We start from the raw sequence: 22,232 nt of genomic DNA, 5'->3' as shown, positions 1-22,232 counted from the left end.
AGTAAATAGATAGATAGATAGGAAAGCAACTAAAATTTTAAAATTATAAATTAATCATAATTTTGAAATAACTTTAGAACTCCCGAAAAATAACAAACATGAAAATATAAAGACTTATTAATAAACAACTTGAAATATTCTAAGAAAAACAACAAAAATGAAAAATTTAAGAATTGTAATTTTACATATTAATAAATAATTTATTTTTGATAAAATCATGTGTATTTTAAAAATATAAATTAACTTACATTTTTATGATTTATCATTTTTGTTAATAAAAATTGTTTCACCGGATTATGAAAGTATATGTTCACATATTTTTTTAAGTAGCATATCGATTTCTACTTCTATGTTTTAAAATATTATAAATCACAAAACACAATAAACTAATATCATCAATAAAAAAAGTGAGAGATGAATTTACCTAAACAAATAATTATTTTGAAGAGTGTTATCATTATATATAGTTAAATTATCTATAAATCATATAGAGGTCTAAGGAGAATAAATTAGATGTTGTTTTTTTTAAAAAAAAAACTCAGATTTCTATCTTCATGAACACAAACAAATAATATTAATATATGATTCAACAAAGAAAGAGTTGTAATTATATTAGACATATCAAATTATTTTTCCTTGTAAACTCAAATTATGCAGAATGTCTAACCATTTTCATTATAGATATATCTTCTATAATCGGCAAATCTGATTAAATAAGTTAAAAAATTATCTACCAAAATAAAATAAAAAGATAAAGAATAAGGAGAAAATTACATTTAAACACATATAATCATTTTTGACAAAACATAAATAATTCAAAAAGAAATAATATAATAGAAACATTACTTCTTAAGGACCTAAAAAAATAATCACTATATAGCTCAAAATCCATTAATCTCCATCTCTTAATGTTTTCATTTCATCCTATATATAAGAATCAAGAAAAATAACAACAAATAAATTATTAGTCCTAAAATGAATCTCAAAGATAACAAATTAAAATATTACATCTCATAAAGGATAAGAAAAAATTACATTTAATCATAAATTCTGCTACATAATCATTTTGGACAAATAATCAATATATATAACTCAAAATCCATTAATCTTCATTGCTTGATGTTATCATTTCATTCTATATACAAGAGTCAAGAAAAATAATAACAAATACATTATTAGTCATAAAATAAATCTCAAAGATAACAAAACAAAATAATTTATCTAGAAGAAATAAAAATATGATGATATATTAGCCTTACTTGCTAATTAAAAGTAATACATGAAATAATATTTAAAAAACAATGCACCTCAAAGCTTACAAATATTGTAACATTCCTTCCACTAATTCTCTACCCAAAGATGACTACAGAATAACACACAATTTTAGTGTAATTTTATAGTGTTAATGTAACATTTCACATTAAATAATTAGAAGTTATGAATATGAAAGGTTTAAGAGGTTATGAATATGAAAGGTTTGAGGGTTATGAATATTATTAATACTAATTTAAGAATAGAATTTATATAATTAAAGAGGTATAAATTTATTAAAAAAAAATAAAGAAAAAATATCAAATAAAAGAAGAAAAATAAGAAAAAAATGAATGGAGGTCATAGAGAGGTGCCACATCACCTCCTCTACGATCCTCATTTATATTTATATATAGATTATATTTATATATAGATTGCAGTTAAACTGAAATAAACAAAGTATTCAGGCTAAGGGTAGTATATGGAAGACCTTGGAAATAAAGGACTAGATATTAAAAAAAAAATCGAAAGTAAAAAAAAAATTAGACACGTGCAAATTTGGCTTTTTTTAATTTTTTTCAAATTCATACTTAGATGGATAACACCTATGGTACTTTAATATTAAAGATATAGATATGACGCCTATGTTACTTGATATTAAAGGTGCAAGTTAATTAGTTTTCTTAATTAATTAAATAAGTATATCAATTAATTACGATTTAAAAAATATATTTAAGATTTCTAAACTTTAATAAGAAAATATTTATTTTTCAAAATTTTGAGAAAAAATAAATTTACTTCAATTAAATGGCATCAAGCTTTTAGAATAAAAAGAGTTCTTCTTATAGTTTCACAACTTCAATCATGATCAAATCTATAAACATTTTGTTTTTAAAAATAAATTCTATACAATTTTTTTGGAAAAGTTTGTCTAACTTTTACTTCTCTTTAATATATTTTATAGCAAAGAAATTCTCAATACTTTTTAATAAAATCTGAATGCTAAGATATTTATTTTATGATTTACAATATCTTTTCATAAAATAACATATTTTATATTTATTTTAAATTGACAGAAATTTAGTCTATCAAGAAATATTTTGTTTTGATGAATGAAAAAACTATAGATAACGAAAATAATTTGAATTATGATGCGAAAAAATTGTAAGATATTTTTTATAGCAATAATTAGATAGATTTAAATGATAATATACATCTTTTTAATATGATGAAAAGTAAAGATAGGCATAATTACTAAAATAATAAAATATCAGAGTGAATCGCATTAATTCTATTTTGATTTTTCTAATCGAAATTGATTTAAGTTAAATTTTCAATTTTAGAATCTGATTCTTTAATTAGCAGAAATTTCATTGTGTGACCCAAAATTTCATTTTTAAACTTTCTGATTCCCCCTCCACTTTAAATCACTTTCAACTTCTAACATGTTGCTATTTGGTTTAATTGTAATCTAAAAAATTATAATTGATGAAATTTTGATCCTAATCTATTTTCATAGCTAGTACTTAGTAGTTTCTATATAAAGCACAAATTAGCCCCTTTTTTTTTAATTTTTAAAATAGTCTATTTTAAAAACAGAGAAATAATTAATTATATCAAAGTCACTTTTACAAAATCATATAAGAAAAGATTGAATCGAATGAATTAGACCAATTGAGTTCAAATAAAAAAGTTGATTCGGCATACATTAATGAAGAATCAATCCAACAAATAAAAAAGTAAATATAAGAAAATCGAATATCCATTATTTAACTTTAAAATTTTATTCTGCCACTAATATTTCTCATTGAAGTGAGATTTTTTAAAATGGGTTAAGTCGTAATTACGCATAGATGGAATCCGAATAAAGTTGTCAAATAATAAAAAGTTTCGATTATTTTAAGAGCAATTGTAAAGGTAAAATCAATTTATTATGCATGGAATCATTTTAGATTTCTGACATTTTTCTTATTTAAATTCCATGCAATTGTAGTCAGTAAAGGAAACAATGACAAATTAATATTCCCTATGGAGTTGGGATTTTAGGGTCCGTTTTACCATGCTATATAATGTAATGATATAAAATTATAATTGGGTAACTTTCACGTATAGTAAATAAAAAATTTGTATTTGTATATTATAACAAAGTTTGAATAATTGCGCTCCATGACAAATATAGAAATTGTATAATTCGCTATACATATACAGTTGAAGCAAATTGTATAAAATGAAGTGTATAAAACAAGAAAGAGAAAGACACTTGGGCAGAGAACGGTATTAAAAAGAAGTGTATAAAATGAATTGTATTATTATAAGTGTATAGAACAATTATATACAATTTGAATTTGTATAAAATGAGAAAGAGATAAAGATAAAAGAGACTTGACAAAGAATATATAATTGAATCGAATTGTATAAAAGGAGAAAGAGAGAAATTGGATACAATTTGAAAATTGTATAAAACGAGAAAGAGAGAAAGACAAAAGAAACTGGGCAGGGCAGTATTTTTATTGTATAATTATAAGTGTATAGGACGAAAATATATGTACTTGCATGTGTATATACAATTTTATCACGCTTTATACAAACAGAAACGCAATTTATACATTTCGCTTTTGTTTGTATAAGTGAGAAAGGGAGGATGGCGAGCGAGATTTGGGAGAGTGGCGAGTGTGATCTGGAAGAAGGGAGAGAGGGGAATAAAAATATATGTATTTATACAATTTTCTCTGCTTTATACAATCAAAAATAATTTTTATACACTTGTGTTTGTATAAAAAGTGAGGAAGCGAGCGAGAGATTGGAGGAGAGTGGCGAGCGAGATATTTGGGAGAGAGGCGCCTGACAATTTTTTGCAAACGTTTGCTACGGAGCACAACTCCATTTATTTTAGGTTATTAGTTTGCTATTATATACAATTTTCCCATTATAATATAATAATATGGAATCATAAGATGAAATTGAAGTTTTGTTTGGACATGTGATATGAAATTTTGGTTGTATATTTTCTCATAAACATAAAAATCTTATAAGTTTTAAAACTATTAAAATGGCCAATTATTTATTTAATCTTACTAAATAAATAAAAAATTATAAAATCGTATAATAAATTACTACAAAGTTATTTATTCTCCACTTAAGTAATTGTTTCATCAATATACTTGAGTAAAAATAGAACACCTTTCACGAGCTCTTCAAAATTTTATACTCAATCATCGTGAAGTATGAGTTAAAGTGACTATATGTTGGTGAAAATGATAAGTTTTATGTCGGTGAGAATAATAAATTTTAAAAAGTAATAATGTGATTATAAATTTTAATTACATGTGAAATAAATTGTTAGTAAGTATAAATGTGTGGTTGTTTTAACAAATATAAACTCGTTGATCAAATTTTGTATTAAAATATCTCAAATCATGATATGATATTTTCATATAATTCTATATCATGTTTTTTTGGAGAATATGGAACACATCTCATGATATGAAATCATTCATATCATGAAATGGAATCAGTATAAAATCATATATCCAAACACTGATTCTATTTCACGACACCATATTATGATGTGATATCACATGGTCAAACACGTAAGAATAAATTATTCATTATAAAGTTAAAAAAAAAAAATTGTTTCCAAAGGTAAGTAATCATGAAAACGTTTTTGGTATATTTTGATTTCTGAAAATTCTGTAATGTGATGATTATGGTGCTTTTCGAAGTTCAATTTCGAAAAAATAATTTGAAAAATCATAGCTATACACCTTCTAAATGAAATCCATTCGAGAAATATGAAAATAAAATTAAATAATAAAAATTTATTTATTTGATTTATTTAAGACACGTACAACATAGTCACACCGTCAAAGCCTCGACTCTTTCCACTGCTTGGAAGCTTACGATTTCATATTTTTGAAATTCGTTTCAGCAAACACATGAATCACTGAGATTTCCAAAACTCAACAACACTACAAAGCGACTCATAAGAAGATCCACCACTGTTAAGTGCAATTTTTGCACTTTCTTTTAGCTCTTTAGCTCTCCTTCTCATGTCTTTCCCTTTTTCTCCTTCCATAACAATCCTCACATTTTTCTCAATTTCATTCCGATCAACGAGCTCTTCCCCGGGATTTTTCGAGAACTTTAAAGCGACGCCAGCCTCCTCCGCTAAGAAGGTGGCGTTCATCCTCTGCTCCGCGTAAAGTGGCCATGCTATAATAGGCACACCATTAGTTACGCTTTCTAAAGTTGAATTCCATCCGCAATGTGATAAAAATGTTCCGGTAGATCGGTGATTGAGAATTAATGTTTGTGGGGCCCATGATGGGACCACTAAGCCTCTCCCTTCTGTTCTGCTAACGAATCCTTCAGGCAAGTACAGTAATGGGTCATTTTCATCGCTTCCCACGTTGAAAAATGCTGCCGAGGCACTTGCGTCACTTGGTTTGCGCGCCACTAAAATGAACCTATTATATGATAATACAATTATCGTTAAAAAAAATAATATACAATATGTATCGCATGAAAATAAATAAATATATATTAAATCAACGATCAACCTCTATTTACAATGTAACTTTTCGAGATAGAATGAATCCGCCCCTGGACATAATACATACATGTTGATAGAACGACATATAAGACACGTGTGTCTACTTAATTAAATTTGATTAATTAATATAAGTGTCTATTTGTACCAATCAAAAATTAGAGAGCATAAATATTGATGAGATCAAATTAAATAATACATTTATGTATTATGTTCCAATTGAATTGATAAATGAAATTTTCTCTATCTTCATTTATTTAACTCTCTATCTTTTTAATTCGTTTAATGAATGATACATATCTATACCTATATTTAGTAATATTTAACTTTATTTTGAAATGATTCAATCACATCAAATAGAGGAACAAAATATCACCTTTGTTGACTCATTTCGAGACCCCAAGCTAACTCAGTGAGTTGTTCACTCGTCAAGGTGCCGCCACTACCAAAGACCACAAAAAGAACAGAATCAGGCGGCTGATCATCCAGCCATGCTAAAATCTCTGCGTCTTTTTCTGTAACAACTTCATCTTGTTTGATCAAAGGCCCAATTGTGTAAACAGGAGGAAGAGGTATATTTTGGAAAAACAAATTTTCTCTAAGAGCTTTAAGAGATACAGGTTCGAGATCATCCCAACTGTTCACAAATATCCCCACTGCTAATGGCAACCTGCTCACGTTAAGCAAATACCAATTGTACTCTTCGTTCTTCCTATCTTTCACCTGTAAAATACGAATTCAAATTTAAACTTGATGAATTCAACTTAATACTTGAATTTATTAGAAGTACAAGTTCAAAACTTATTAGTGTTATGTATTCACGTGAAACTAATCGTTTTCATAGACAACTTTACCTGATCGAGGATATCGTGAGGATGAATTGGGCTACATCCGGGAGTTTGAATAGTTTCAGGAAGATCAACAAATTCGCCTTCAACTTCACTATCAAGCGTCGGTAAGTACAAAGAGAACGCCATTAAAATAGTTGAAGCAGTGAAAAAAGAGTAAACAGGAATCGAAAGCTTTTCGCAAATCTCAAAAGCGTCAGTACAGAACAAATCGATGATTAACGCTTTTGGGCGGTTCTTCATTAAGAGTGAAGGGAGATGTTTAAGTGACTCGCGGACCATGATACACAGTTGCGTGACTACTTTCATATCGTCGGTGAGAAACGAGGAGATATTTTCCACCGGCGGGATTTCAACGGCGGTGAAATCGGCCGGGAGATTCTCCGGTCGGAAAAGTTCGTTCTGAGCAGCGGAAGCTGCGGTGGTGATGACCAAGAAGCTGACGTGGAAGCCGTGGTGTATGACGAGGCGTTTGGCGAATTCGAATAACGGAGTAACGTGTCCCATGCCGGGGCTCGGGAGGAAGGCGACGTGAGGCTTCTCAATTTTTTCAGGTATGGTCATGGTGATGAACAAATGAAATTAATTCAAAAAAAAAATGCAGAAATAAGATAGATGTGTTTGGTGGTATGGGAAGTTGTAAGTGATATATGCTTTATATAGGGAAATAATATATTCCTTCTGTTCTATGCAACACTTTTTTGATATTCAAAAATAATTATCTTTGATTATAATTTTTTTTAATGATTCTTTTATTCTTAATTATTAATCACTGTAATTTATAATACTTTTACTTAGTTTATAAAATAAATTTCATTCCAAAAAAATTGAAGATAGCATATGCAAATTTTTAATCGTAATTAATTGTTTCGCTCTCAAAAAATGAAACATGTTATAAAAATTAAAACAAAAATAGTATTTTCTTTCTCTTTTAATTTATGTGATATTATTAAACACGCCACATAGTAGCAACAATTGTAGTTCAAAATAAATTTTGACAATACAATTTGTATAGTTATGATCATTTCATTGTGATTAAGGAGTTGTTTTTTTCTTTTTGATGTTTACAGTGTTCGAATTAGCTTTTACCTGGATATGAGATATATATTATCTCTCACTAATAACAAATATTAGAAAATTTTGTGTGTCAAAACTAATTAAATTGATTCGTAATATTTTTTTAAGACAAATTAAAATAGAAAAGTGTGTCAAATATTATAACAGAATAATAATATTTTCGTTTATTTTTTACTTGATTATAATTTTAAAAATAAATTTTTATTCATTATTTTTAATATATAAACTCGATCTATCATATCATATCGTAATTAAAATAGAAAATTTTAGTTTACAATTTAAAATTTAATTTAAGCTTTAATACTACATATTTCAAATAATAAATAGTCATGTGTCCGAATCAAGAAAAATAAACAGTACATTATGTACATCTTTGCAGCAGGTCACAAAGTCCAATTTTTACCAGCTCAATGCCACGTGCTCATGTTCCACTTCACGGATAGCTACAGAATTCCATGATTTAATGTTTATAAATTTAAAATTGTTAATTTGTATTATAATTAATAAAGTTCAAAGTAAATATTAAAATTTAATTAGAATTATTAATGTTTATTATTATGTTTGAAAAATAACGGTGAATGAGTAATTAATGCTAAGGTATATTATTATTATTATTATTATTATTTTCATTTTTTTGACATATTTAAAGTGAATATATTTTTGAAATAATAGATAAGTAAAAATAAACAAAGAGTTTAGAGTAATAACTATTTCGTCTCTATCATTTTGTTTATTCTATTTTATTGTTACAAAGTAAAAAAGAATAATTAAACCTTATGATATTAAGTTCAAAACATGTCAAATATACTAAAGTATTTTATAATATTATAATTTTCTACATTTCACGTAAATAACTGAATTTAATAAGTTACGATAAATAAAAAAATATTAACTTTTAAACGGATTAAAAAAAACACAAAAAGAATATAAAGGAGTATTAATTTTTCCTCACCTAATTAGTAAGAGTAGTTAATTACGGAACGCAAACCCAAGTCAATGATTTTAATCTTTCCAATGTCATAAATCAATGCAAATCCATTTTTTAAATTTATTTTTTGTCTTCTACGTAATTAATTATGAAGCATAAACCCAAATTAATTCTATAATAATCATTAATTCTACTAATAAATAATAATACATCATTAGTATGACATCTAATTGGAATATTTTCACAAGCCTTTCACTTTGAGAATATTAATGCGATAAAATAAATTTATCAGAATATTTCCCTGTATCATATTACGATTTGACAGAGTATAGCATAATTACTATTTTATTTTTCGTGATACTGAAAATCATATCGAGATAGTTTAGAAAAAATATATAAAAAAGGAGATGTATGAATGTTTTAGCGAGGATGTGCGATGGACAGACTATAAATTGTTTTATAAGAATACGAGTAGATCGAAGAAGTATTGTGAATATGAGATTAGGGTGTCGTTGGAGTGGGTCAGAGCCTCACGAGGTTGGTGATTTGCTTATATGAACTTGGACAATCCTCTCCTTAGCAAAAAAGCAAGGTTGAGTTAGGTGTAAGTGTTAGTATCTTTACATGATATCAAAACAAAGTTCATTCTTGTTTGGTCTTCAGGTCCACAATCCAATTGAGCCTAGACGTGAAGGGGATGTTAGAGTGGGTTAGAGTACACATTGATTGGCGAATAAACTGATGATTTACTTATATGGACCTGGACAGACCTCCCTTCTCGAGCTTAAGTGCCATGTCTTCACAGGTGTTAATAGCAACAACATAGAGCTAACTTTTCAGCTTGAGTTGTCATATTTTGAAGTGTTAATAGCAACATTAATAACAACAACATATATTTGTACAATTTTTATAATGGTGGTCTTTGGACAGTACCTGCTAAAGAGATAACATTTTGTTGTGATGAAAACAACTCTGCACTAAGGTCTGTAACTTGCAAACCATTTGCTCAAGAAGATCCTTCTGCAAACTTGTTACCAAGCAATATGAACCAGAAACGATATTTCTTATTCTACGGGTAACAAGTAAAACAAATCCGACCAAAATCTTTGACAATAAGCCCTAAAACAGAGAGAAGTAAGAGCTATGTGTAAAATGTTAACACAAATTCTGCAGATCAAGTAATGAACTAGAGGGATTCCCCAAATTATAAACTCAAGCAATATGTTTTCCTCTATTCTGTCACCTTCAATGTTATACTATGAACAGAGGAAAAACATCACATCTCACGTGGAAGAACTGAAACACGAGCACGAATATCATTAGAAAGTTCAGTGTTATGCTATGAACAGAGGAAAAACAATATACACAAATTGGTACGTTTCAAATGGGAAATCAAGCCTCAGTTTGTTCTTTCAATATGATTGCTAACGGTAGCAAACTGCAAATTCCATTCTGACTTTCTTATTTAGTTAAATGTCCTGCATTAGTTGACACTCTGTATTTAGCTAAACAAAAGGCAACTTGAGATCTAACCAGAATTCAGCAAGGAGGGGCCAATCAGGCTCCCCTAGAAGTTTACTCATCAAATGTCAGAAACAAATAATGTTGGATTGAAAGATTCTAACTGTTCTTAATATGAAAGATTCTAACTATTCTTGATATGATAGTGATATGCTTGCAATCGAAAGAAAACATATATTCTTTGATAAGATACTTATATGCTTGCAAAGTCTCACAAAGGAAACGTAAGAAACAAGAAGCATCTCAAATTTGTTAGTGGACGCAATTGGAAATAATTTTTTCCCCCAATTATTTTAGTAAAATAAAAGGGAGATGGTAAAGATGCTTTTAGGATATGGGTTATAAGCCTTTCCACAAAAATAAATAAGGACTTCCCACCAATCAGATCTACTAGTTGGGGCATATAAATCCTCTAGCACCAAAAGAACCTTCATACATCAAGAAAGCAAGGAGAACAACTCAAAGTAGTAGCAAATGCTTTCATTAAAGCCCACAAATATTTTAACTGCATCGACACTTCGATTCCCACAGCTCAAAACTCCCAAGAACTGAGATAGCAACAACATCATACACAATATATTCCCACAAGAACGGTCTGGATAGGGTAGAGTGTACGTAGACCTTATCCTTACCTCATGGAGATAGAAAATTGGCATTACTCAGCTGAAAAATCCAGATTGTGCTATAGTAAACAACCATTATAAGCAAACTTACAAAACCAGGTATAAGTACCACTAGCTGAAATGGTAAAACTTAAAGAACTATCAAAATCCAGAAGCTTTCATTATCCAATGATTAAAATTGTCATGAGCAGTGGCAGATAGAGTGTTCAAGCACAGGGTTCAACTTAATTTTTTATGGGAAGCATAATTTTATGACTAAAAGTCTATTAAAATTGCAACAAATAGTAGGTCTGAAACCACAATTTATATTTTAGATCCGCCTTTGGTCTAAAGTAACTATATTTGAGATAGCAATATTTTGACTACATGGACAACTTCAATTCCCAAAGCTCAAAACTCCCCAAGAACCGAGATTAGAAAAGAAAAACTGAAATTATTCAGCTGAAAAACACAGATTGAGCTATAGTAAACAACAGCTATAAGCAACTTGCCAAGCCAGGTATAAGTAGCTACTAGCTGAAAAAGCCAAAAGCTTTCATTATGCAACAAGTAAAATTGTCATGAGGAACTAAAGTAACTGTCTTTGATATAGAAATCTTCCATCTGCAAAAAGATAACTTGACACCTCTTGTAAATTCCCTTCTTATTTTGGGGAGAACACATAACATTACTTTTAAAAAATGAATCTTTATCACTAACTAATCCTACGATAACGTAAGCTTCCACTTGATTAAGCACAAACCATACCTCCAAATCCAGCTATGGATGATCAGCAAGAGATCCAATTCTTATGTGTGCTAATAAGAGCTGATAACAACCCTGCTGATGACAACAACAATGGTGCAGAAAGCATCCCTTTACCATCACTAATATCAGCTAAAGCCATTAACCCATCAGCAAAATCTTGAATCACTGATAGCCTCTTCATCAACTTCTTCAATCTCAATTTCCTCAATTTCTCCTCTTCATCGGCAAACCCAATCCCCCTGATCATCGATACCTCACGAGTCGAAAGCAAACACTGCTCATCTTCACTAACTTGCCTTAATTCCTTAACCTTCAAACTCACACTTCCAATATACCCAATAAACTCACACCACGCACTAATCTTCTGTAAACTATTCAAATTCTTCTTATCAATCAACCCTGCTTTTCCTAACCAAATAAACTGCTCAACAAAATAGTACAATCCCTCACCTCCATAAGCTAATATCGAGAGAAGTAAATCTTCTTTTGAACTAATATTAGCCGAACGGAGTGCGTTCACATCTTGCACGAATTTCCCGAGACGAAATGCTTTCCGGCTAACACCAACACTGGACTCGAAGGATTTCAGACGCTGAGATAACGGCAGGGAATCAGGGATAACGGAGGATGCGAGGATGATCTTAGATGCGTAACGGGAGATTTTGAGCAACTTGTCAACGCCATCACGTTTGGCGAGGTAAGCTTCGAGATGGATTAGGAAATCTCTGTTTTTAGGGTTAGGGTTTGAAGGTTTGGATGATGAAGATGAGACGATTGAAGTTTTGGGTTCCATGTATATCGGAATTCGGAGACGACTCCTACGCCGGCGATATCTTGTGATCGAAGAATTGGGTAAAAGTCTGCCGGCAAAGTGTTAAACGGGTGTTGAAAAGTTGTCAATAGACATATCCATTGCCAATTATTACGTCACTGCTGACTGCTGACTTTTATTTATCTTAATTTGCGTGCCAAATTATCACTACCTTGTGAGATGATATAATAATAGATGAATGAGTTAATTTTTGTAATTTTGCTTTATAGAACAAGTTTTGATTAGTATATTTTATGTATTCGTTTGTATGTTTTGTTTGCATATTTAATATTTTTTTTTTAAATTATGTTTAAATATTTCACTCGTGAATATATAAATATAATAATTTATTGTTAATTTTTTATAATTTCATGTACAAAATAACTAGGGTAAGACTATACTCTCTCCGTCCTATTTTATGTGAGATAGTTTAAATTGATACAGTGTTTAAGAAAAAACTTATGATTTAAAATAAATAATATAAATTTGTGTTACTATAAAAATCACTCAATTAAGGGTTAAATGATTTTTAAGTTAAAGCGTTACTTAATATAGAAACCTGAAATTCTTTTTATCAAAAAGAAAGTAAATCATATAAATTAAAAAAAATAAAGTGCAAATTAGGAATTTATACGATTAGAAATTAAACTAAATAAAATCCTGATTTATACGTTTTTCGACCAATTATACAAATAGCAAAATTTTAAGGAAACTATTATTGTGAATCACAATTTAACAAAAATAGTAGCTATAGCATTTAATATCATTTAAGTGTTTGATATTCTGCACAATTTTCCCATACATAGATGTCGAAAAAAATTAGCCTACTGACCCGTAATGTATGGGCTGCTCCATTTGGGTTTAACCGTTCTAATGGGCCTAAAGATGATCCGAGTCATTAAATTGGATAATTGATAAGGAAAATTACACAACAAAGCAAATTATATTATTTAATTACTCATTATAACTATAGTTTGTTATAATTATCACTTGCGATTAACATTATACATTACTTACATGGACTGACTTCGAGTTTGTGTAATTAGTCACGTTTGTATATGTATAATTCGTCAGAATATACAAATACATATGTATAATATACAATATTTAACTTTTATACATATACAGTTCACTTCTCTCCCACTCTCTGCCCACTCTAGCTCGCCTCTCTCCTCTCTCTCCCAATATCGATCGCCTCTCTCCTCCCTTTCCCAATTTCGCTTGCCATATATATAAATACATACGTATAATATAAAATTAACTAACCAATATACATATATAATTCATCTTTCTCTCACTCTTTCTTTTTCTCTCTCGCCTATCTCCTATCTCCTATCTCTTCCAGTCCCTTTCGCCTCTATACTCCATAAAATATGTAGCTACGGATTGTAATTATCAAACTATAGCTAAAGAGAATAATTATGCTATTTTAAATGGCTATACGTGAAAATTCCTCATAATTGATTGAATTAAGGCCCATTTATACTTTCTAGCCCAATATTGACTAAGTAAAAGGAGTATATAGCCGTTGCACCCAAAAATTGGTCCCCTATTTATTATATGGTGGGCTTTGGATTCTTTCCGTAACGGGAAGGAAATGCTTCTTTTAACCAACTCTCCACTTTTCAACACCAACTGAATATGACTCTTTGCCTGAATAAGACAACAAAGACCTCAACTGCTTCCCCCTTTAGGACAATTTCCAATTCCAATTTTACCCTCCTTACACTCAACGGTGTTAGGCTAGGTACAGAGTTTTTAAAAATTTATCTACTTCACAAAGATAAAGAGTAGTGTTATTTGTACGTTCAATTCAACTTAAGATTTCAGTTGTGAAATTACATTGAGTACATTATTGTTATTGTAACTCATGAAACACTAGGTCAATTGTTCATGTTTTATTCTCTTACTACTCATTTTCTAATTCACTCCCTATATTCATTGATTTTTTTTTAGAACTCTAGGATAACTCATAATCGTTACAATTTTCGTCATAGTTTCTGTCCTTTGGGTGGGCATTTCTGCGAACTGAATAAATTTTCATCGTGTAATAACCTGCAAACCACACAGAAATTGAATAAATTCCTATTTCGTAATAGCCTGCAAATCACACATGAAATGTAAATCGCACTAAACAAATGTTATGCGACAGACTTAACTCAAAAAATATTGGGAGAGGATCATTCCGGGTGAATAACTTTTACATTCATTGAAATTACACACTAACTAACATATTCGTTGTTTATTATTTTATTACGGACAAGTAAAAATGGACGAAGAATCTCTAATAATGGCAAAATAGAGATATGACTCACATTTATGTCCGAAGTTCAAAAAGGTAAAGAGCAACCGACACGTCAACAGTATCACTGAAACGTTTAAATCCAAATACTTTCCCGTTTTTAAAACTTCCAAAAAATAAGAACTCGTCCGAATTTTCAATTTGTCTCTCTTCACACTCCACTCATCCACCATTTTTCACCTTCAATCTCAAGCTTTGAAATCTCACTTTTTTCACAAATGTCTTCGTCACCGGAGCTCCGGTCACCGGCGAAAACCGGTGGTGATACAAGGAAAATACTCGGTCCGGGAGGGAACAGGGTTAGAGATTCGGAAGAGCAGAAGAAGAAGAAGGAAGGGATGAAGAAGACTGAGTTCAGGAGTAAGAAAGCAGCAGCTTCAGTTACGCCGAAGAAAAGTTTGCCTGTGAGGAGCAATGTGTCAGTTGATAGCTCCTCTTCGTCGGATTCGTCAATTGCGAAAGATGTGAATTTTTCAAAGAGAGGAGTTGAAAGGAGTACTGGTGTGAAAAAACCTGCTAAAGTTGTTCCTCATGGAGTTGAAGTTGAAGCAGCTGAAGCTTTTTCTCCGGTGGTTCCAATTCCGCTCAAACGTTGTGATTGGATAACACCGAATTCGGGTAATTTTTTAACTCATTTTCTGTTATTTCCATTTCTCGTTGTGAATGTGTGTGAGAGAGAATTGCAAATATGGACGCTTTAGGTGTTCTCGAGTTAGAGTTTAATGAATTGCGTTCAATTTTAGTCTCGGAAGCTAAATTACAAGTTTACTGAGGAGGCTAAGTTAGAATTTTAAGTTTATGGCTTCTAGATTCTAGAAAGAGCAACTTACTAGGTTCATGATGAACTAATCATGCTCATTGATCCCTATTAAATGAATTTTTAAGCACCCTTACTTGTGGGATCACACTGGTTATGTTGTTGAAATGAACTTTTAAACACAAATATTGAGTCAGGACCGAATCTAGTCTTGTAGCTCGACTGGTGAGCAGGATAGATCAAAGTTGAATGAGGACGGTTTGCTTGTTGGTATTTGTTAATAGTGTGTGAATGTAAGATATTGGAACGCGTAGTGATAAATCGGAAACTTAGGCTAAGGTGAATTTTATAGTATTGGAATAAAATGGACCAGAGTATCTAATAATGTTTCAACTTATTTGTATAATGGACTCCTAACTGATTCGGGAATGATGGGTGATTGGTTGATATTATTTAAAAGGTCAATGGAGGTTGGTGACTAACTTCTAGCAGCTCCATATTGAATAAAACGAACTTGATGATCTGATCACTTTAGCAGTTTTTGGGATTGATTGAGACCCGTGGTTCGTTTCCCTTGTGCGATATTAGAGATAGACTCATCCCCAGTGTTGGGCTTTCTAATATTTGACGACCTATGTTATATCACTTAATGCTCCAGATGTCCGTACTTGCCGAGGAGGTGTTAGAATTCCACATTGGTAAAGTACCTTGGTTAATCCTTGCCAATTGACCTCTCTTTTGCAGTTGAACTTGGCTAAAGGTCTATTTTCTTTCTTGAAGTATCGTGAATAGCTAAACGAAATAGTTTGGACGTCCATAATGTAAAACAAGGAGCACAAACTTTTGGAAAATGTATTTCCCATTTCCTTTTGGAAGAAAACTAGTGCTGCCTTATTCTGACTTTTAGTACACATACATAGGTTGTAGTATTACTATGTCCTTGAAGACATATTCTAGCCTTGGCTGATATTTTTTGGACTCGAGCATTAACAATTCCTAGGTTATCTACAATGCTAATCCTCTACTTTATTGCATTTTCAAATTTCTCCCACTAAATTTCTCCAACAAGTTGAAGAGGAGATGCATGGATGTCCCAATGCGGAGGTGTGAGAGATTGTCTCGCGGGATTATACTGGGTATGTTGTTGTAATTTTCTGCAACAAGAGTTATCAACCACAACATGAGTTGGTGCGTTCTTTCTCACTGATAGTGATGAAGAACAATGTAAAAGCTAAAAAGAAAGAGAGAATGAGAACTATTTGCAAATAATAATTCCACGGGTGACCCTGACATTGCTTAGTTGAGATTTGGCAGGACCAGAAACTTTTATGCTTCTCCTGCACCTTTAGGTTGGAGGTTCTAATCACCAGAAAGAGAAGTGTGAAAAGGTGCTATTGACCCCTGGGTAAGGGGGTTTAGGATGTGAGTTGGCGCTTTAAAATATAGAATCAGAAGATCGAGGAAGTTTGTGTATGACATGGTTATGAGTCAGAAGGTTTAGAGTTATTTCCCCTAGTCAATGTGCTTCACCTTGAATAGGTACTATGGATTGACGTATGTCTAATCCATCTCGGCTTCTTTTACCGATATGGCAATAAAGCATGTAGCTAGAAGAATTTATTTGGGATGATCTCACAATATAACCCCTCATATCTATCAAAAGTTCTGAAACATGGTTTGACTTTGATTGTTTGGTTATGCATGTCAACTTTATGTAACGACAACAACAACAAAAAAATACCCAGTGAAATCCCACTAGGTGGGGTCTAGGGAGGGTAAGGAGGGTAGAATGTACACAGACGTTACCACTTCTCGTAGAGGTAGAGAAGTTGTTACCACTAGTTTCGGTGAGATGCTATTGCGGTATTTCTTAAAGAGAGAATTTTATTGGACAGAATTCCGCCCTTGATCAGGTGGAAGGAATAATTAATCAAATTCATCAACCTAATTATGTTATTCCTTTTGCAGAACCCCTGTATATTTCATTCCATGACGAAGAATGGGGAAACCCAGTTTACGATGACACAAAGCTATATGAACTACTTGCCTTATCACAAGTATTGTCAGAAATGACTTGGCCTGCAATCCTTAATAAGAGACACATATTCAGGTCCACTATTAAAGATCATCTCTCAGATCTTCAGAAGTAGAACTCTTAAGTCCATAAGTTTGAAATTACTTATGGTTTACATCTTGCAGGAAGTTGTTTGACAATTTTGATCCATCATGTCTTGCAAATGTTACTGAGAAAAGACTGCGCTCGTTGAGAGAAACTGGAAATTCATTGCTATCTGAACCAAAGATTCGTGCAATAGTAGAAAATGCAAAGCATTTCCAGAAGGTAAAAGGAACTTCTACAAGTACCTTTAGACCCGAAGTTGCAAAACTGATCCTAAACTGCTTTAGCTTTCCAAATATAGACGTTTCTTTGACTTTCTTCTAATCTTGAATCAAGTGATTATTTTTTAAACTTAGAAGGAACAGCTAATTCAAATTTTACTATATTGTCCAAAAAACATACCATCAGTAAACCGGTAACTGTAACCTTTACACTAAAACAGATAGTGAAATATCATTGTATGAACAAGTCAACTTTTTGTGTGGTGCATAATCACTGATGGCTCTCAAATATCTACTTGTCTTGCAGATACAGCAGGAGTTTGGATCCTTCAGCAACTACTTCTGGCGTTTTGTAAATCACAAGCCAATAAGAAGTGGATTTCGCTATGCACGTCAAGTACCAGTAAAAACACCAAAATCAGAACTTATGAGCAAGGACCTAATGAAAAGGGGCTTCGTTTGCGTAGGACCAACAGTTGTGTATTCATTCATGCAAGTGGCAGGTATATTTAATGACCATCTCATTACATGCTTCAGATACAACGAATGTAACAACGATAATATCAACAAGCACTCACAAACAAAGTTAGTAAAGACAGATATACAAGGCCGGGACCCTGTTGAGAACAACACACATATGAGTAATGACCATTTGAGTTTGACATAGCTGATATCCTCTGTGAATTTGTATCAATAGCCTTGACGTACTTTTAACCAACAGGATTCTAATTTACAAGAGTGTTGCTTTGATTGGTAGTCTTTTCAGCTTTGCAATGTGTGTATTTAGAAACTTTCTAACTTTTGTATTTGTCATGTATGAAGAGATTGAAGGTTGTACTTATATCTATACACTATGGTGTCTGCTAATTTCTAATATTTGATGATTCTAGTGGTATGTTTTTCGATAAAAGGTCTAAATTTCCGTTGTATTATCCAATATTGCTCAATTTAGTCCATTTATATCATCATGGTTAGCAAATCTATTGTATTTACCATTACCATTAATAGAGTTCTAACACAAATAGCAGGACTTTATGTGTCCATATCTACCCCTCGATTTTTTTACTATGGTTTGAGCTTTATAATTGTGTTAAGAGTTCTCTTAGGGATCAAGGGAAAAATCTAGACTTTGTGAAGTTGCTCAATATTAGATAGTTCTAGGACATATTTGAGGACAAACCTTGCCATCTTTGTCCAGCAATTTACTAATGCTGGACCTTGTTGGCAATGTCTACATGTTTGTCTGCAATAAAATCCAACAGCTTAGCATATATACATATAAAATCCATTATTGGTGTTGTTTGGAAACTGTTTGACATTACCACATGTTTGATAAACAATGTCGAATTTAGAATTTTTAGTTTTGAATTTTAGAATAGACAACTTACCGATTGAGTTCTGGGTAAGTTTATATTTTTCGTTTTTATATTGGTATTGGGGCAGAGGAAGGGAAAATTGAGGAGGGGGATTACAAGGTGGGAATTGAACCTCACCAACATGTGAGTACTTAGATTCAGTTAGTTTCATAACACAGTTACGAAGTTTTGATCAAAGCTACTAAGTTCTGTCAAATCCGTAGCTAGGTGATAAAAGGGCAAAAATATAGCAGCAAGCAAGACATGTGACAATAACCGCGTTATGAGAAAAAAATAATGAAAAAGTAACTGTAGAGGAACATGTGTAATACAGTAGTACAGAACCCCACATCCAGACATTAGGCCGTGGTCTTGTACATTAAATCAGTTAAACACCATTTGTTTAATCTTTTTTTCTTCTCTGTCTGTGCTTGTGTTGATAACAAACGTGTGCATGAACATGCTATTATTATTAATATGACTACTGGTAGTTTACTAATGGGCCCAAATGAGTGACAAACAAAATTCAAACAACTTTGATTTGATTTGATTTGATAGTCAAAAACTTCCAACTTCTTGACATCCATCTTGCCATGGCCATCCCTATGGAAGTTATTTCGATTACGGAATCATGCATGTCTGTTAGAGTGAATTGGATGATCGAGCTGAATAGATCTTCTTTTAGAGGGCTATCTTACTTTCACTCACTTATGAACCCTTGAGTCATCAAAGTCTTTCTGGCACACCATAGCTTGTCCTTTAAAAACATATGAGTTAAAATGGTATAGTGAAAGTGTGTGTAAACAAAGAGAACTAGTACTGATGTTTTGATCTGGACATAAAGCATCAAAGAGACTTAAAGAATAGCACATCCATTGATTTTGAATTGACGCTAGATCATAAAACAAGAAATCCAGTTGCATAACAACAAAGGGATCTACTATAATCAAGAAAATATAACTGTGGATAGTTTCAGGTTTAAGGAGAACTCCTGCTAGTCTACAATGACTTGAACCAATTCTCAACCACAAGGAGATAGAAACCATCAACTATCTATACCTAAATGCTTATGACAAGACCCAAACTAAACTTAAAGGCCTCATCAGATAAGGCGAAAAGGAAAAAAAATGTCTGTATATAAGGTAAACAGCAACATGCAAGATCTATCTCTGTAACGAACATCCACTGAACTGCTTGAGTGATTCATCAGCTAGCAAGCTCGGATAATCTCAATCTGTAAATCCACACTGAGCAGTTCTTTTAATCATGAAAATCACATCCGAGCAGTCCCACTTCCGAGAGTGAGCTCCAGATCATCTAAACCAACCTCATGAATCTTTTCACCTTCCCATGCTGCCTTAACTGATACATTCTCAAAGTCAAATTCAATGCTCTTACCCTTGTCGATGATCATATCATTAGAAGGAATTCTCTGAGCTACAGGCTTAATAAGATTAAAAGTCGGAGAAGTAGGGATCCCATTGGCTGCATACTTTTGAAAGCTCATCCACTGGCCAGAATCAATGGTGGATGAATCAGATTCGTCACACTCTGGTATTGTAGCAGGAGTGAATCGCTGACCTCGAGTTGGGCTAGTTGGGGCTGAAGCAGCAAAGAAAGGGATATTTAGAGCAGACATAGACTCTCTAGCCAAAGTCTCAAGATTAAATATCTGCTTAGGGACTCTAGTTGGTGATGAAAGAGGTGGTGTTACAGGGGCACTGTTTGATATTCGTAATGGTGGTAGCGACAAGGGAATGGAACTATGGAGAAATGCAAATGGATGTGACGACATGTTAGCATCACCACGAGATGGACTTGGGAAAGACGAGGATGTTGGACTAACTTGGTAAGATGGAATCGGGCTAGCAAAGTATGAAGAGGGAGGACTTGGATTTCGTGAAGAACTTGGCGTAATGTTGGCTGAAGTGCCTCCAATCTCCATTGGAGTTGGCCTGCATCCCTGAAAACATAGTAAAAGAGGACATTTTCAAATCAAACTAGTGAACATAAATGATCAAAAGGCTCTGTAATCTGAGATAACAACTTCAACAGATTGCAACTTAGAATCTCGAAAAGTGGTTGATAAACTAAAAACACCAAAACCAAATGCATCAAACCCCACCTTAGACACCAAAACACCCTGCTTATCCATTTCTATATTATGAACAAGTCAATTCTTCCTTCTTGTTTTTTCCAGAAACAACTCCCATTCTCAGACAAATTAAACTACATACATTCATACCAATTATCCAGAAATGAGAACCTGAACAGATTATAAGTACATAAAAGAACAATTGACTAAAGAAAACACAAACTCAGAAGCTGTTCATACTCAATTCTAGATCAGAAAACCATAAAACAGTCAAAAACCAACTGATAACAGATAAAAACACAATCTTTGATCCAAATTCAACAACCCCATTTTCCAAATCTATAGATCTAAGCAAAACTCCAACCAAAAACACAGAACCCCTTCAATTCAAACAAACAAAAACTAAGACACAAACACTACTTTAACCATACATCAATTCATAAAAGAAGATGAATTTTACTAACCTTTCTATAAGTAGTTCCATCAGGCTCAACAATCCATCCAGCTTCAACACAAAGAGCCTTCAAAACCTCATTGTTATCACAATGTTTAGGAAGATTATAATTCCCCTGTGCTCTTAATCCACTATAAATCTTAGCTGCTATTGCCCTTCTCCTCCTTTCCCTCCTCCTATTATTCTCCCTTTCCCTCCATGATGGTTTCCTCCTCCCACTACCACCACCTCCACCACCACTACCACCACCACCACCACCACCGCCCTCCACCGGCAACCCTCCACCTTCCCACATCATTTTCCCCCAAAAAAGAATCGATTTTTTTCAAGATTTTTCAAAATCAAGAAAATGTGGTTTTTTTATATGATGAATCCAAAGAAGAAAGAAGAAGAAAAAGGGGGGCTGGTCCCAGGTGGGTGTGTTCAGACAGCAGGTGGGTTTTGCTTACTGTGTTGTATAGGTACTAGGGGTGCCACTCTATAAAGCATTTTTTTGGGACTACTCACGAGAAATACGCTCTAAAGTTTATACTACTACAAACAATCTGAAGAATTTTCTTCTTTACTTTTCTTC

General features: G+C 32.1%; 4 protein-coding genes across 4 annotated transcripts; 1 reads left to right on the top strand and 3 right to left on the bottom strand.

Annotated features, from left to right (window-relative positions):
* Positions 1–5,054: 5,054 nt before the first annotated feature.
* On the bottom strand, positions 5,055–7,330 carry LOC101251579 (hydroquinone glucosyltransferase). The gene is made up of 3 exons (XM_004238183.5): positions 6,655–7,330; positions 6,177–6,523; positions 5,055–5,717 (listed from the first exon to the last, which is right to left on the bottom strand). Exons 1-3 carry the CDS (start codon positions 7,210–7,212, stop codon positions 5,192–5,194), a joined length of 1,431 nt encoding a protein of 476 aa, XP_004238231.2. The 5' UTR covers positions 7,213–7,330; the 3' UTR covers positions 5,055–5,191.
* Positions 7,331–11,044: 3,714 nt separating this feature from the next.
* Positions 11,045–12,716, bottom strand: LOC101251282 (peroxisomal membrane protein 11A). Its single transcript, XM_010322072.4, has one exon. The coding sequence runs from the start codon at positions 12,335–12,337 to the stop codon at positions 11,567–11,569; it is 771 nt and encodes a 256-aa protein (XP_010320374.2). The 5' UTR covers positions 12,338–12,716; the 3' UTR covers positions 11,045–11,566.
* Positions 12,717–14,676: 1,960 nt separating this feature from the next.
* LOC101250399 (uncharacterized) lies at positions 14,677–18,664 on the top strand. The gene is made up of 4 exons (XM_004238179.5): positions 14,677–15,275; positions 17,383–17,524; positions 17,614–17,755; positions 18,062–18,664. Exons 1-4 carry the CDS (start codon positions 14,876–14,878, stop codon positions 18,419–18,421), a joined length of 1,044 nt encoding a protein of 347 aa, XP_004238227.2. The 5' UTR covers positions 14,677–14,875; the 3' UTR covers positions 18,422–18,664.
* A 1,301-nt stretch (positions 18,665–19,965) lies between these two features.
* BZR1 (protein BRASSINAZOLE-RESISTANT 1) lies at positions 19,966–22,229 on the bottom strand. Its single transcript, NM_001372532.1, is given in 2 exon segments — positions 19,966–21,072; positions 21,669–22,229. Coding segments are annotated over 2 exon segments (978 nt in total). The 5' UTR covers positions 21,957–22,229; the 3' UTR covers positions 19,966–20,382.
* Positions 22,230–22,232: the final 3 nt, after the last annotated feature.

Source organism: Solanum lycopersicum, chromosome 4, assembly GCF_036512215.1.
Source record: "Solanum lycopersicum chromosome 4, SLM_r2.1".
Classification (NCBI taxonomy): domain Eukaryota; kingdom Viridiplantae; phylum Streptophyta; class Magnoliopsida; order Solanales; family Solanaceae; genus Solanum; species Solanum lycopersicum.
This window is presented reverse-complemented; position numbering and strand designations above follow the sequence as displayed.